Genomic DNA, 16,634 nt, shown 5'->3' with positions numbered 1-16,634 from the left:
ATAATAATCACGCCATGTGCATATAACCGCTCTGGAACGGCACAGAGACACTTATAACAGTGGAAGTAATGACACTTTTCAGAAAAGAATGAAAGCTGAATCACACACTCGCTGAGAACCGGTTGCGCGCCAGCGCGTCCTCGGCGGTGGGAGACAACGTGATGGCGTGTACAAGTATAACCGCTATGGATGCGCTCATTAGTGGCTACGTTCTATGCGAAATCACGCTATCGAAGAACAAGCACTTCCTGAACATTGCAACACATAATCACGTTCAACATTTGCGCACCTTTAATGAAGCCAGTAGCTTTCTACAAACGTATAGCTATTCGCTTACATCGGTAAGATCGTCGATGGTTTTTTGCGCAATATGTTTTAATATTATTTGCATAGGAATTATGCGGACCCTCGTGGCGCGCCACGGAGAGCGTCGTTCGTTCTGTCGCGGCATAGCGCGACGCGATGCCCGGCGAAACACTGCTGCCGGCACGACCGCTGCAGGCGGCCGCGCGTTGAGCGGACCTTGCGGCGGTTTTTCTTGTACTGCCGACGTGCCGCTTCTGAGACACAGAGGCGCTGTATTACGAGACGCCCGGTGGCGCCCGGTAGCTGGCAGGACGTAAACGGCCAACTTTTCCAGCCAGTGGTCATATGCCTATAAGACCTTCTAGACTGTAAAAAAAAATTATTAGAGTTTAATTCAAAATAATGTTTCACCCACAAACTTTTTTATCGGCAGTCATGTGTCTAAAGTATCGCGTGCTTATACTATCGTGTAGTGGTGACCTTAGAACGACAGGCATTATCTTGCGATACCGAGCATTTAGGCCAACCTGTCAAGGCTGAACAATGGCCGTGATGGAGTGTTTCACGTCGGGGCGGCAACAGCGATGAGAACGGATGCAGTCACAGCGTTGGCGGCGAAGACGGTTGGGGCGGCGACCTTGGAAAGCTGCGCGTTCCGGATTTCACTCGACCTACTCGGGGTCGGGTGGAATACCCCGTGGCCCTGGCGCATCTTCGTCAAAATTACAGGCTGTCGCACACGCCACAGCGAGGGTTGTTTAGTTCCGCCTTTACTTACGGCCACACACTGGGGAGTGGCAGGTTGTTTCGCGAGGGGAGCGATTTGCATGACATTCTAGGCATGGGTAGTGGTGCGTGCATGCCAGAGCAAAAGTTACCGTGCAGTTCGCTTAGAGTGCTGCGCAAGATGTACAAGCAAAAAAAAGTGGGCAACAGAACACAACGCAATTATGTCTTAACCGGAGCCGGCGTTCGTCTCATGGAGTACACTATCTCTAGCTTACAGCGGACTATTCATAAGGCAGCTGTCGCTAGAGTTCGCTTACGTTGTCACTTCTATAGGTGCCGACACCCAGTGGAGATCCGCCAACTTAAATTACACTTCGAGAATGCCTACTTTGTTTAGTAATCAAAAGTTTACTGCAATTTGTATGCCCAAAAAAACTAGGAAATTTATTTCGCGTAGTTGTGTAGTACTTCGCTATCGCTATCAATGCTCCGCCTTTTGAGCGAAACTGCTCATTTTTTTGTTATTTTTAGCAAACTGCGGAGGCACTGAGTATTGATAAGCGCTTTGAGTCTGAGCGCACGCGAGGTGCTTTGAATTTACTGGGCGAAGGAGGATCACGATGCATCTGGCAGCAAAAAGTTGCCTTTGGTTACAAACAATGTTAGTATCGATAACGATTACAGCATTGCGTGCTCAAAAGGCTGCGTGCAGTAACCCTTTCGAAAAATGTTAATGATCACAGTTCTCAATACGAAGCCTCCGAGTGCACAACTGAATTTAATTTTGGGGTGTTACGGGCTGAAACCACGCTTTGATTATGATTCACGCCATAGTGGGTGACTCCGGATTAATTTTGACCGCCAGGGGATCTTTACCGGGCCCCCAACGTACGGAAAACGAGCGCTTTTGCATTTCGCCCCCATCGGTATGTGGCCGCCGCGGCAGGGATTTGATCTCACGACCTCTTACTTATAGCAGCGCAACACCGTAGCTGCTAAGCCATGTTCCGAGTGGTGCATCGCTGGGCTCATCAGCCGAGCTAACGAATTAGTGGGAAGAGCAGACATTTTCTGCGCAATGTGGCACAGTCCTTTTCAGAGTGTCCACTTCTGCACAGGTCCTTTTCGGCGGAACGGCTTCCTGCGCTGCTGGGCGTGCATGTCGGTCTGTACTCGGTGAACGTGACGTACGTGGTCGAAGCCGGGAGCAACAGCAGCGCCGACATTCGCTTCAACGAAGAGTTTGCGTGGCCGAAGCCAACATCGCTGCGCAAGGAATACCACGAGGCGCTTGTCAAGGGCCTGCCTTTCCCGATCCTCACGGTGCTGGACTACTTGAGTCAGGTGAGCGCGTTCAGGATTGGCGCCTTGCGTCCTTCAGCGCGCTACAGTGTGTTTCGCGGTCAACTACTCGGCTTTGGTGAGAACGAGCGATTTCTACCAAAGCAATCTGTGCACTGCTAGTGGCGATTGAGTCAGCGCCATTGCTCTGCTAGCTCTAGTTTGAGATTTCCGATACGTGCCGTAAATAAGGGCGTCCCCGGTCCGTCAACTGGTAGCGCAGTGCCCCATTTGCTGTGGGTGGGTTGAGCCTAGTTGTTTGTGGGCTACTTGGCACGGGAGGCACAGGTGGCGACTGCGCCTTCAAGTTTGCACACTGTCTCGCCGTGGCGTCACCAATTTTTACGCTATCGGCGGCGCATCAGTTAGTTTTCTTCTTACTACTGATCGTTGAATAGAATGTATTAGAAAGAGAAAAATACTGAATTAGGCGAGTTTTGAGAACTTGCGTTGCAGCACCACGACACAAATACGACAAAGTACTTCAAAATTCATGAAAACACGCTGACCTGACGGCCCTCTAGTTGCGGCGCATCATTCAAGGAATTCGAGCCCGGGCTTCATTTTCTCTTGTTACATCAACTTGTTACAGGACAATTAACGCAGTTGTGCAGGCATAATTCATTAGTCTAAACTGATTTGGTGCAGTGTCCATCTAAGGAAAGCAGCTCCAATCTAATCGGCACGTGTCCCTTTCGCCCTCACGTTTTTCACACACCAACTTATGTAGCGTTCTCGCAGAGCTTAAGAGGAAGTTTTAGCTCGGGCCCAACTCCGATGCGGCCTATTCAAATAGATGTAAAACGCAAAAACGCTTTTCTAAGATAACCCCTGGACCGATAATAATGAGATTTGTTGCATTTGAGAGAGAAAACTAAATTCTAATGACTGTTGAAAGCGGAAGTTTGATTTACGCCTTGAATTTTGTTGAACAAACTTTAAAAAATTCGCATGTTTGAAAAAAGAAATAGACGCATGAAGTTTGAAAATTAATAGTTCTGCTTCAAGAACAAATATCTCGCTTCTGTAAACGGAATTTATTATGACACTCAAGGGGGACAAATTTGACATGCGAATTTACATCTTACGCGAATTCGTTACGTTATATTACTGAATATATTCAGATTCAATTGTAACATATCAATTTTGTCCGCTTCAGATGAACTATCAAATTCAATTGACAGAATTGTTATATCCTGTTTTCTGAGTTACAGAGTTGTAGGGTTGATAGTTTCGTATTCTAAAAATTATGATTTGCTATTTGTTTACAAATATTGACAACCTGAATAAAAAATTTTTATACCAACCGCTACTACATTCCAAGCTTGTCTTCTAAATGCAAGAAACCTCGTCAAATTTGCTGCATTTGTTGCCGAGAAAAATGAATTCTCCTTTTAAGTGTATTTGGATAGGAGCACCCAAGCTAAAGCTTCCTCTTAAGTGCAAAGCTGTTGCGAGGCTGTCAGTTTAATAAACATGCAACTTCAGAAATACTTGACATGCAGTATAAGTATGCGGTGCAGTTAAAACCCTGCCCATAAACTACCACGAGTAGAAAACATTTTGACCAAGCTAACGTCGCAAATTGCGTCGTGAATTGGTTCAGAAAAGCAGAGCAAAGCTACTGCGCTTTGCTGAACACGTAGCAGATTTCGGGTACATGTTGCTATCAGAGAAAACAACCTTAATTACTTTTCTGGTCTGAGAGCGACACGCGCAGACAGTGCAGAATGACCAGTAGCTAAGAACACACATACATAGTTGTGAATGTTTAAAATGTTACTCACATCATGAGCAAGTGACCTTGCACAACAAAGAGGACAGCGGTACAGACGCGCAGTTTTGTATGAGACAAGTTTTTACATAGGAAAGTTGCAGTGAGACAAGAGAAATTATTTAAAGGTTTTTTAAAAAACAGATAAGCATATCAGAGCGCCCAAGTTCACTCAAAGATTATGTTACGACTTTTTCTATTTGCTGGGAAAGCATAAACGACGTTTACTGAACGATGCCGAATTCAGAGCACTGTATGGGCCGGGAACTACTACGAAAGAAATCTGACACAGTTGATGAAGATGCAAGATTAGAAAGTTTAGACTTGCAATGTAACAGGTTTGAACCACCGTCCTTTCCGTTTCTTGCATGTCTTCTACGCTTAAGAGGAAGCTATTAAATCGCATGTAAAAGACAGAAATATTCTCGGTAGAAAAGCGCTGAAACCATTTCAGTGGCATTGAACAGGTAACCTTTATCGACTGTCAAAAGTGCTCAGAATAGTGATTTAGGGGCTCTAGTTCTTCGTAAATATTTTTAAAAATCCGTAACACTTCAGCACAAATCTAGAAATTCGCAATTCCGCACCCACAACAGATACCCCAGGTATGAAAGTCAGTCTTGTATTTAAAATGCACAGGAGTGGTATGTAAAATCACAGCTTATAAGGAATACTTACACTGTCTATATGGTTGTGTGAAAGTCTAATTCATATCACACCCTCACAGGTGATATACTTAAGAAAAATGCATAATAGATAATGTTTTTTATCGCTTTAGAATCGCAGAGGTGTAGCTTACAGAATTGTGATCAGTGGCGTAGCAACAGGGGGGGCTGGGGTGCCGTGGGCCCCGGGTGCAAGGGGCCAGTGGGGGGGGGGGGGGGGAGGTGTCATTTACGCCTGAAGACACCCCTCTTTCCGCCGGCGTGACTGGGCGCAAATTGCAAAGAATGATCCGGTATCCAGTATCCCCAGCTCAGGCACCCGATGCGTTGCTCCGCAGAATTGTCGACTGCAGCTCTATCAACACCCCACGAAATAATTGCACGAATGTGCGGGCTAAAAAATTTAATTCGCGAAATGGTCGCTAAACTACTCGCCTTAGCGGAACGTTTCATGTGGGGTTCGCTCGTGCTGTGCGCTCATGCTGGGAGCAGGAGTCGCGAAACATACAGTGAGGCGTTGTAAGGCGTTGGGGCTCTTGGGTCCCTCTTCCGTCCAGAACGCGCAGCGAAGACGAACAAAGACAGCAGCAAGAGGGCGTTCAACCAGCGCGCCCGGCGCTCGCGTTTACGGCGAAGCGTTCGTTGAGAGCGCCGTTGCATAAGTGGGGCCGTCAAAAGTCACGAATGGGATTCTCTGGATCGTCTTCAGACTCGGTTCGGCCGAAGAGTTTGGCGGCGTATGACCCGACAGGCTGTAGTCGCGGGCCCGCCGCGATGCGATGCTCGGCTCGCTTTTACTTCCCCTCTCCCTTCCCCGCTCCGCAAAGCCGCTGCGAAACCTGCCGTTATGTTTCACGCTTTCCTTCTTACCCTCGAAACTTTCAGAAAACTTATGTTGTTGCGTGACTTCATGTTACAAGTACAGTGTCTGTATCAGCTGCACAGAATTTTATAAAAAAAAGGTGCATTTTGTGAGGATATTTCCCGATCGAGATTCTATGAAGTTATGTGTTTTTGTGATTACTAGAAACTCGCTAGCGCGAAAAATATGGCAGATCAGTAATAACCACATCCTTAATAATCCCGTAATTAGTACTTATAGAGGAAGCACTTAAATTCGAGAATTGAGGACTCAAAGTCATATTATTAGCTCAACAAAAACTCCTTAAACAAAATCGTTTTGGGTGCTACAACCTACAGTACTTTGGCACTGCGGGCGGCGCCCAGTATATGGCAGCAGCTAAAGAAATATGAAATAGTGGACCAGTGACCTTGATCCCTTAATCCTCGCCATTGCGAGTGCAGACCAGTAGTGCAAGCTTTCGCTGACACGGGCTTCATCGCGGCCTTTTCTTTCTCTTTTTATGGTGACGCCAAGAATCGACGCGAAGCGTGCTCTATTCTGTTCCCAAGCTTGCGGTGGTACCGCAGCTCGGATAATCACGTTTGTACTACGTATAGCAGCAAATGAAAACAAGGCTTTATTGATCAGAATGACGAGAACTCGTAATTATCATAGCATTGGCGCCCGCGCAGCGGGGAGGCAGATAGCGTTTTCTAATAGGGTGGGGAGATCAGCGTCACTGACAAACAATTTAATTTTCGTTTTCGTTCAGGGCTGCCCATTGACAAAATACTGCGTGCCATAGTACCTACGACGATTTTTGTGAAGTTGTTGTTGGGCAAGATATGAATGCCGGGCTTCAATTTTGCAAATGCAATATTGCCGCTAAAATTGGTAATTAAAGCTTTATTATAAAGATATTTTTTGTTACTTGTGACGTGATTCATGTTTTCCACGATGCCGCATTTGTATTGGCTGCCAAGCCTTACAGTCTGACAGAAGATGTGCACATGGGCTTGTCACACGTTATCAGTGCAGCACCCTGTGTTATTTGGCGCAGAAAAAAACAGCGTGTATATTTGCTGCATTCGCGATCTCTGGGAAAGAAACGCGAAGGAGAGGGGGCCCGGGGAACGTGCGCGGTATCCAAGGCGGCTGTACTGGTGCTGAAACCCGGAAATTGTCGATATGCTCGCCTTCGTCGACTACATCAGGGGAGGGGGGAGGGGGGGTTGACAGAAAACCTATGGGCCCCGGGTGCCAGAAGACCTAGCTACGCCACTGATTGTGATATCGTTTTCATTGCTTAATTATACAGTTTCAAACCTGATTCTTTTGTACTTAGATTTAGGTGCACGTTAAAGAACTCCCAGTGGTCAAAATTACCGGAGTCCGTCACTACGGCGTGCCTCATAATCTTGCCTTGTTTTGGCACGTAAAACCCCATAATTTGGGTCTGCTTTTTTTTTTTCACTTGGTGATAGTCGATAAGTTTGTTGGATTATCTAAATAAATATTTCTTTTTGAGGGTAGCGCTTAACTTTTGATTTCAAGAAATAAAACTTGGTTCGTCACCCTGGTCCTGCGAAAGCGTATGTGAAGCGAAGCTGTTGAAAACCACCACTACAACTGCTGAAGGGGTATGCGATGCTTTATTGGTCTAGAGTAATGGTAGCAATAGTAAGTTAGAGCAATGGTAGCAATGGTAATTATCGCAGCGCACCACCGGTTGTCGTATCGCCGTTTTTTTTCGTTTGCGCTCTTCGTATTCACGCTGCTCTTTGGGACTCCTGACTATGCGTTGCGTACCTCTAACAGGGAGAGGCCTTCGTCCCGCAGTGGACATAGAATAGGCTGATGATGATGATGATCGGGACCCATAGAGGTGCTGCGCCAACATTGAAATCATTTGCTAGGCTGGTTCTTTTGTGCTTGTTCTTTATCGAAATGAATGCTGCGCTCTATGCTGTATGCGTGAGACCAAAGAATATGCGCACTTTTCGCTGCAATCGCTGAAGGAAGAGGAGGAAAAAACTTTTATTTAAACCAGCAGTGTAGTTGGCTGGGTTTAGGCCTCCCACGTAGGGACGTCGAGGTCGTGCCTCTTCGCCGCCTCGCAGGCTTGCTGGGTAGCCCAGGGTTGGTCGTCGGGGTGGAAGCTGCGCAGGGCGGCGTGCCATCCCGACGAGAAGGTCTGTCACAGCATTCATTGTCGGATATTGGAGTTTACATTGCCTTAGCATGTGGGGAAGGGATGCGGCCAGAGTCTTGCAGATCTTGCAAGCGTTACTAGGGTAGATGTCTGAATAGATCCTGTGGTAATGTGTTAGTGAGGAGTACGTGTTTGTCTAACAGGCAAAGGGTGGTTGCCTGTGCTCTGTTTAGCTTGTGATGAGGGAGAGGGAAGGTGAAGGTTTTTTTTTTTCTAGAAGACGCGCTGCGAGAAATCCTGATCAACTAGAGGCTTACAGTTTCGCTTTAAAACCCAATTAAAATTGGCGCAGTGGGTGCCGCGAAAAAAGATCGCACCTTTCCAATTCATTGAGGTGGCACCTTCTGAGGGCTCACAGAAATGTACGACAGTACCTGTATTCTGCCTTCGTCCCATACTTGCGTTTTTTCTCCGTAAAAGTGCGGCGCGAGACAGCTGTGAGCAATAGCTGCACTAAGTGTCCCTATTTGTAGCATTGCTGATTCTCCTACCGTTTCAACACATGACGCCCAAAATTACCGCGGCCGTGAAAATGCCTCCCTGAAGGTGGAGAACGCAGGACTTGTCTTACATGGTAGGCTTGCCCACTAAACACGACAGGTGAAGGGACGAACGCAGAATGAAGAGATTTAAAGCGATTTCTTTCGACGACTTTATTCGCATGGAACACACGCATAGGGCGAGCATATATTCTACAGGATAGATTGGAGAAATGAGAAGTCATGCAAGTAAGGAGACGGCAATACCGCTCACATATTGCTCTAGTACTTGGTGTACCAAGTCTGCTTCGATTATCTATCTACCTAGTAAGTTGATCATTCACACTAATGCTGCACTTGTCATACAAGGGCGAGTATGTTTTGTCGCCCCCCCCCCCCCCCCCCGTGGTGTGATGTCTTTTCTGGCGAAACGTGGTTGCGCAGCCGTCGTACTGGACGCAGGACGCCGGCGGGTTCCAGTGGGGCCGCATGTACCGCCGCGCGGGCGACTGGACGCAGCTCTTCCTGTGGGCCGCGTTCGCCGCCTGGCTGCTGGCCGACGTGCTGCTGTGCGCGGTGCCCCGCTACGGCGCCTACTGCACGCAGCTCAGCGGCGCGCTGATGGTGCTCTCCGCGGTGGTGTACGGCAGCCTGCTGCCCGACATGCCGCTCGTCATCCCGCTCGAGGGACGCTTCCTGCGCCTGTCGCTCGGCTGGAACTACTGGCTGGTGCTGGTCGTCGGTGGGTGGTGCTCTTGCTTTTTGTCAAAGGGTGGACGCCGCTGTTTACCACTGGTGCGCTGCCCCCGTTGTGGCCAGCAGTTAACAGTGAGCGTGGCGAGTGATATTGCAGCATCGGATTCATCACTGAGACACGAGCGCGCGCGACTCAATGATGATTTTGATGATGATTTATTGGCATCCCCGTCGAAACGAGGCTGTGACAAGCAGTCACCAAGCCTGCTCTGGTAAGCTATACGCGCCCTCCATTCTAGCATATTTACATACATCTCCTTAACCATTTTTCTCTTCCCGCAAACTTGTATATCTACATTGTACCGCTACATATGCGTCTAAAGCACCCGGTCGTATCAATATGTTCTCTGCATTTTTTCCACCCATACTCTAAACGCCTCTCGCTTATCTCGACAGCTGAGAGGTCCATGCTACCGTCCACTATAAGTTCGAGCGGCTTGGATGGTGTGCGTTACCTGCAGGTTAACAATCGCGCTCTTTGGTCAACGCGCCTGCCTCTGACCACGAGCAAGCGTTATGCGGCAGAATCGTGATCAGTATTTGACCCGTTAACTGGCTTGATATGAAGGCGTTGGCCTTCATATCTAGCCAGAAGTATATTGTAAAATATTGTGGAGCTTCCAGTTAAGGTTAAATGTGCGTTCCAACACTGGTGTTTCCTGTTAACATCTGAAAGCCAGTAATATACCGTCTATTAGGGATCTAGAGATGATGAGAGGGCACAAAAAGTATTTAATACTCCTTCAAACACAGAAAGACATCGCATTCGGAAGAGCTGAAACCAGAAGCGACCTTGCGTGCCAAAGACCACAGTAGCCTCTCTGTTAAATACAGGCGGGAGGTGAACTGAATGATTACATTTTTTTTTTTGCCACAGGTAAGCATTTTGCCGCAACCTTTTCAGGCTTTTCAATTAGGTATATTGAAGCATTTTTGTTTGGAAAGTTAAGCTTATTTCCAGGTTCCCGATTTTGTCATATGCAGCAATACCTTAATTTGGGCGAGTTCGTTCATCCACACACCGTTCTTAAACCAGCGCTATGGACGAGGACAAGAAGCCCACAAACGACAGGATGGGCGCTAAACTTCCAAATAGTGCTTATCTCAATTGACCGGCTATTTTACACGCACTGCGTATCCGGAACATATCATTATACAGAAGATTGCGCAGTTAGTTGATCCACCTGTCCAATTAAGTGGAAACAAATTATAGTTCTTTTTGATGCAGCGCCAAAGAAAGGCAGCTGACACGCTTATCACCATTTCCTTATACAGGGTGTCCCACGTAACTTGAGCCAAGATTTCAAAAATCAAAGGCACGTCGCAAGCGAATTGAACCGAACGCATACTATTCACACTGGCCTATAGCAACTGAGGCGATTTTTTGTTCTCCTCATAACTAACTCAACAATTACCTTAATTCCCCAACATTTTAATTGTTGGGTAAGGACCCCAAGTATGGTATGTGTATTTGTAGATCGGCTTGAGAAACCACCGAGCGAGTTGTTTCCGGTACGATACGCCTCACATATACTCCTTTTTTTTTCAAGTCGCTAAGAGAGCCCGCAAAGTATGAAATAAAGTCACGTGACAGAGCGCTTGCGCAGTGGTCTCAAGCGCACGTTTGGTGAGCTGCATTTCTCCGCTCGGCCACCGGCGTGCATTCGCGCCGCCATAACCGACGGGAGACGCCGACATCCGCCGTGACGCCGCTTTTCCGTCGCCAGTCACCATGCAGCGGTCCTCGACCACCGAGCGCACGCTTGAGAGCAGCACGATACCACTGCGCAAGTGTTCCGGCACGTGGCCTTTTTTTTTTTCTATTTCGCGGGCTGCCTTTGCAACCCGGAAAAAAAGGACTACGTTAGACGTTCCTAACACGAAGCAACTCAATCGGTGGTTTCTGAAGCTGCTCTACAAACCTGCGTGTCATACATGGGGGTCCCAAGCCAATAATTAAAATTTGGTGATTAAACCAACTTAATTAGTTATGGGGAAAACAAAGGATTCCCTGATACTATAGGCTAATGCGAATAGCATGCTTTGGTTGAATTCGCTTCCGACTGGCCTTTCAATTGCGAAGCTTCAGCTCCATTTATGTGGGAAACACTGTATAATACCAGTCAGCCACTTCCCATTTTGTCTTGGTGTCGGCTTTGCTTAAAGAAACTGTTAGCGAAGATGGGTATACATGCGCAATTTTTGCGTCGTTCTGCCAAGCGGCTGCCGTATCCTTTTCGAACGTCATTATTGTGCTGTCTTGCCATGTCGTTGAAGCATTAGCCGGTCTGCCCTGTATAAACGCGCCTACAACCTCAGAACATTGGGCATGCACGTAGTGTATATGGTCTGGTGGTTAGGCTCGCATTGCAGGCTTTTCCAGTTCTTCTGAAGATTGCACAGAGTTGACATCTTTCACAGTGCGGAAAACACTACATTTTATTTCTGTCCGTTCGCAACTTTTTTGAGATTGTGTGATACCTTATGGAGGTATCGCATCACATGTGCAGGTGTTTTTCACATTATTTTGTTTGACATTTCTTTTTATGTTCTATTTTTCAAGTAATGTTTCTCAAAAAAGGCGAAATAATGGATGCTCGTAAACCTGCATACGTCATGGTCTCCAATTGGAAAAAATTAAGGCAAAATAGGCTCAATCTGTCTTTCATTTTATTTTATTTTTATTTATTCAGCATTCATTTAGACACAGTGAAGGTCTTGGATGGCAAGGCTAAAGGCAGAACATCGTCTGCCTGACTAAGGCCCTGTCACCCATACATTGCTCAAAGTGGTTCAATGACTTTCGTAACGTTGCTTAAGGCACGTGGAAGCTAAGCCCCTTTTTTATCAACTTAGAATAATCACTATCGAAAGGCAGCCCCGCACGAGCGTCCGCGTGTTTGGTGTTTTGCGACACCGGGGACCCCAGCACATAAGGATCGGAACCTCCCACGCTTCTACGCGTTCAGCTTAGCCATTTCTGGAGACAAGGAGATTCTGGAGGCTGAGCCCCATTGGGCTCGGCTTCACGTAGACGGCATCCCATGACTCACCCTACCGGGGTGAAATTGGTAGTAGCCTGTTCCTGTGCCGCTCTTCAATTTCGTCTTTCTCTCTCACTTTTAATATTTCCTGTCTTCTTTCTTCTGCATTACTCACGATTATCTAGGCAGTGAGGGTTAACCTTGTGTGACTAGCCAACCTAGGGTATGCCATATTCGGTTATAGTGGTAACGTACAGCTAGCGTTTGCAGGACCTGTTTCACAGGTGCTGCAGCGTCTCCTTGCAGGGCTCTGCGGTGGGCGGCTGGCATTACTGCCGAAAAATACTCTCTTATGGCTGGTTCCTTCCCTCCACTACTTCCAGTAGAGGGGGCAACGATGAAGACTTCGAGTTTTTTGGCCCTCCAAAAAGCGTCCTTCCACGATATAATGTCATCCACTCTGTAAAACCAGGAGCAATCTCACCTTTTCTTCTTTAAAGGTCTCATGCACATCAACCAACTTATGAAGCCTCAAAGATGGCTCGTGGCAATCTACTGTTGTAACTCCGCGATAAAAAGCGACACGAGAAACTGTCTAATTTAGTGTCATTTCGAGATGTTCCAGTGACACTGACCCCGCACCGAACAATGAACACCATCCGTGCGGTCGTTTCCGATGCTGAGCTAATGGAGCACACTGAACTCGAACTACTAGAGCGCTGAAGTGATAGAATGTCAAGAGAATCAAGGTGAGGCATGACGGAAAAGTGATTGAAACTAAGCACCTAATTTTAACTTTCGGATCAAGTATTCTGCATGAGACAATTGAGGCATGGTACATCAGATGCGAGATGGGAAGAATTGGGGATAAGAGTTAATCGAGAATACCTTAGTAACTTGCGATTCGCTGATGAAATTGCCTTGCTTATTAACTCAGGAGACCAATTGCAATGCATGCTTCACTGACCTGGAGAGGCAAAGCAGAAGGGTGGGTCTAAAAATTAATCTGCAGAAAACTAAAGTAATGTTTAACAGTCTCTGAAGAGAACAGCAGTTTACAAGAGGTAGCGAGGCACTGGAAGTGGTAAGGGAATACATCTACTTAGGGCGGGTAGTGACCGCGGATCCGGATCATGAGACTGAAATAATCAGAAGAATAAGAATGGGCTCGGGTGCGTTTGGCTGGCATTCTCAGATCACTAACAGCAGGTTGCCATTATCCCTCAAGAGAAAAATGTATAAAAGCTGTGTCTTACTGGTACCCACGTACGGGGCAGAAACCTGGACGCTTACCAAAAGGGTTCTACTTAAATTGAGGACGACGCAACGAGCTACGGAAAGAAGAATGATGGGTGTAACGTTAGGGGATAAGAAAAGAGCAGATTGGGTGAGGGAACAAACGCGATTTAATGGCATCTTAGTTGAAATCAAGAAAAAGAAATGGGGGGGGGGGGGCATGGCCAGGACATGTAATGAGGAGGGAAGATAACCGATGGTCATTAAGGGTTACGGACAGGATTCCAAGGGAAGGGAAGCGTAGCAGGGGGCGGCAGAAGCTAGATGGGCGGGTGAGATTACGAAGTTTACAGGGACGACATGGTCGCAATTAGTACATTACCCAGGTTGTCGGAGATGTATGGGAGAGGCCTTTGCCCTGCAGTGGGCGTAACCAGGCTGATGATGATGATGATGACATAATATGCGGGTCAGACCGTGCGTACCCAATTCTCTGCGATGCTTTAAATGCCGAAGATTCGGCCACAGAACCGCTGAGGCCGACAAACATGTGCCAAGTTTAGTGCCCACGAGCATCCATCTGAATCCTGTGAAAACACTCCACACTATGTCAACTGCGATGGGGAGCACGCCACCTACTCGCGGTTCTGTCCATCATGAAAAACGAAAAATAAATAATAACTTAAGATAAAAGGGAACATATCATTCAATGACGCAAGTGCCATACCTGCTTTGCCGAAGTGGCGTGTGGCGCTTCCGGTGTGTGGCGTGGGTGGAAGTGGGTGGCGCTTCCGGTGGCTGACCGGCCGCAGCCTCCTATATTTTTTCATGCCCGCCCACTGGCGGGAGAAAGAAAGCGCGCCGTCCGTACCGCCCAGTTCATGCGCCCGCCACCAGATGGCGCTGCCTACCGATAGCTTGTCTCGGAGCAGACGACGCGACGACGCTGCTTGCACACGCGCTCGCGGAGACACGTTTGGCGTTCGTATTTCACTTGGAACTATAGAATAAAATCGCACGTTGAAATGATGTTTCTAGACAATGTGCATCGGAAGTAAGCAACGCAAAACATGTTGTGGAGCGCCAGCCCTTAACTAAAAAGCTCCGAACAGTGAGATCATAGTTGACACTTTGAGGGTCATTCGTGAAGGCGGTTTTATTTCAAGCACTTTAGCCAAGTCATGTTTGTCTGCCGCTTTCATTGCAAAATTTGTGAATATTGAGCAAAAAAACTTTGTCAGCAATAGTTTCAGCAGGTTCTCTTGGTGCCCAGGCGTGGAGCACATCAAGGTATTGCGCTCGCGGAGAATGGCAGCCTCCACTCACAGCCTCCTTCAAAGGGTGATTCATGTGCCTTCTTCTTGCGATAAGAACGCTGATAAATTTCTCTAATGCGTAGAGAACCTCTAAAAGATCTCCAGGGGGGTAGATGAGTCCACCGTGGTCTTGGTGCTTTATCAGCAAGTGCAAGGGCGCCGAGGCGTTTGGGTTTGTTAGCAGGCTGACGCACTCCACACAATCAATCTTTTCTTGTACAGCTTCTGCCAAGTAGCCGCCTACCATTGCCAATGCTACGATATCTCAAGTAGGAAGCAGAGGCTGTTCACGCTTGAGTCGCTCTGTGAGCTCTCTACATGCATCAGCAGGGAATTCCTCGCTGGTTCTTTCCCTTTTGTTTTTCTGTTGCGGCAGTGTTGACAAGCCATTGTTGCCTTCTGCTGCTGTACGTTGCTCGTACTTGACGCCGACGCGATGCCAGTCTTCGGAGTCTTCTCAATACCTGAGAGAACAGCTCGGGCATCCGTTTGATCATTTGAGCCTGCTGATTTCCTCAGCCAGCCAATAAACGACTCGATTGGGTCAGACGACATTTTCCTCGTTAAAACAAACTGAAAGTACATCTCTTCAAGAAGATATCGAATGCAGTCAAGATATGAATTTGTTGTCAACACCAGGCCTTCGTAAGTTTTCTTGGTTAAGAAGTTCATCGCCAGGCACTGACATTTGAGATCGGCCAGGTAGTCGAGGAAGCTTGTGTCAAGCCAGTTTAGCCGTTCATCGCTTGTAGATTCGAATTGCTTGCAGTCAGCATTGTTCTGGTGTGTGTGCTGGGTACAATTGCTCACGTCCATGAGCATGAACCAGCGTCACATGTATGGCCCACTTGCTCTTGCAGGAGCTTCACTGCAGCTGTCACGGCAGGAGACAAAACTTGAATTTCTCTTTTCACGTTCACTTTTCCAATATTTGTGGGGAACACGTGTTTTCTTGTTAGAAATCGAACTGGCTCTCCAAGGCTGCCTTGCTGCATTTTGTAGAGGCTCTTCAAGTGGTTCGCCGTTATTTCGCCGCCTTTTCCGGTGTCACGCGACAAAAACTGCGGTCGCACGTTTTTGACCAAGTGGCACTGATCGAGTGCTAGGAAAAGCTTTCGATTCGGTGTTCCTGGGTGCTCAATAGAATGCGTGAGGCTTCCGTTGCATGGAAGTTGGAACGCTATGACATTGATCTTGTAGTTGTCGGTGACAATACGCACGACGAAAAATTGTCTTTAGCTTCCTTCAGGACATGTCGCATGAGCGTGTGCAGCTCGCGGCCAGTGCAATTTCTCGTGAAGAAGTAGGCCACGGGTACCTTGAACGAAACTGAAAGGCCGTTGAGGACGAAGCACACAAGTGAGTTGGCCAGCAAAGGCTCATTTGTTGTTTCCTTAGGAAAGCTCCCACCATAGTCTACTTCGCCGATGAAGGCGTCCCTTTGTCTATGGTAAAGCAGCCTCTGTTTCACGCGCATTTCGTCTACAATTAGCGAGCACGCTCTGGCTTGCGATGAGGGATGAGGAGCGAGCTCGGTCAGCGAGTCTGAGGCAATGCAAGTATGGGGCGCTTGCACCTTTCTTGGAGAACCGAGGCGCAAATCGAGGAGGAAGGGAGAGGGCAACGCACGGTCTCCGCGGCACCATTACGCGGGCACGAAAAATATAGGAGGCTATGGTCCGGCGCACGCGCAGTGAGCCGCCAGCGGCGCCCCCTTGGCGGCTCCAGCTAGCGCTGCTCCGCCACCCCAGCAGAACCGACCCCAGGGCTGGTAGCCTCAAAGGTCTCGTCCGACGTGTCTCGGCCTTCGCGTCAAACACAGCGCCCGCAAGAGCGCGTGTCGAGCGCCTCTGAAGAGTCGACGGACACATCAACCAGCCAGACGGCACCGCGAGCGCCTAAGGAGCGGCGAGATTCTCGCGACTGCTCCAGAAAAGACAAACCTCGTGTCATGGCGCATGGAAATTGCCCGTGAGCTAACCCGTCTCTTGC

The 16,634-nt window shown here is 47.9% G+C and overlaps 1 protein-coding gene and 1 pseudogene across 6 annotated transcripts in view; one reads left to right on the top strand and one right to left on the bottom strand.

The window, feature by feature from the left end:
• The window catches only part of LOC142573238 (dual oxidase maturation factor 1-like), a 245,561-nt gene that overhangs the window by 206,521 nt on the left and 22,406 nt on the right, over positions 1–16,634 (top strand). For 5 of the 6 annotated variants that reach the window (XM_075682842.1, XM_075682838.1, XM_075682839.1 and 2 more), the window contains 2 exons: positions 2,154–2,379; positions 8,795–9,092. In XM_075682842.1, coding sequence (XP_075538957.1) covers positions 2,154–2,379; positions 8,795–9,092 — 524 coding nt within the window. The remainder of the gene's footprint in view (positions 1–2,153; positions 2,380–8,794; positions 9,093–16,634) is intronic. The other variant, XM_075682843.1, reaches the window with a different exon arrangement.
• On the bottom strand, positions 14,421–15,637 carry LOC142573377 (uncharacterized; annotated as a pseudogene).

Source organism: Dermacentor variabilis, chromosome 2, assembly GCF_050947875.1.
Source record: "Dermacentor variabilis isolate Ectoservices chromosome 2, ASM5094787v1, whole genome shotgun sequence".
Taxonomy (NCBI): Eukaryota; Metazoa; Arthropoda; class Arachnida; order Ixodida; family Ixodidae; genus Dermacentor; species Dermacentor variabilis.
Note: the sequence above shows the minus strand (reverse complement) of the source record. Positions and strands in the feature narration are given on the sequence as shown.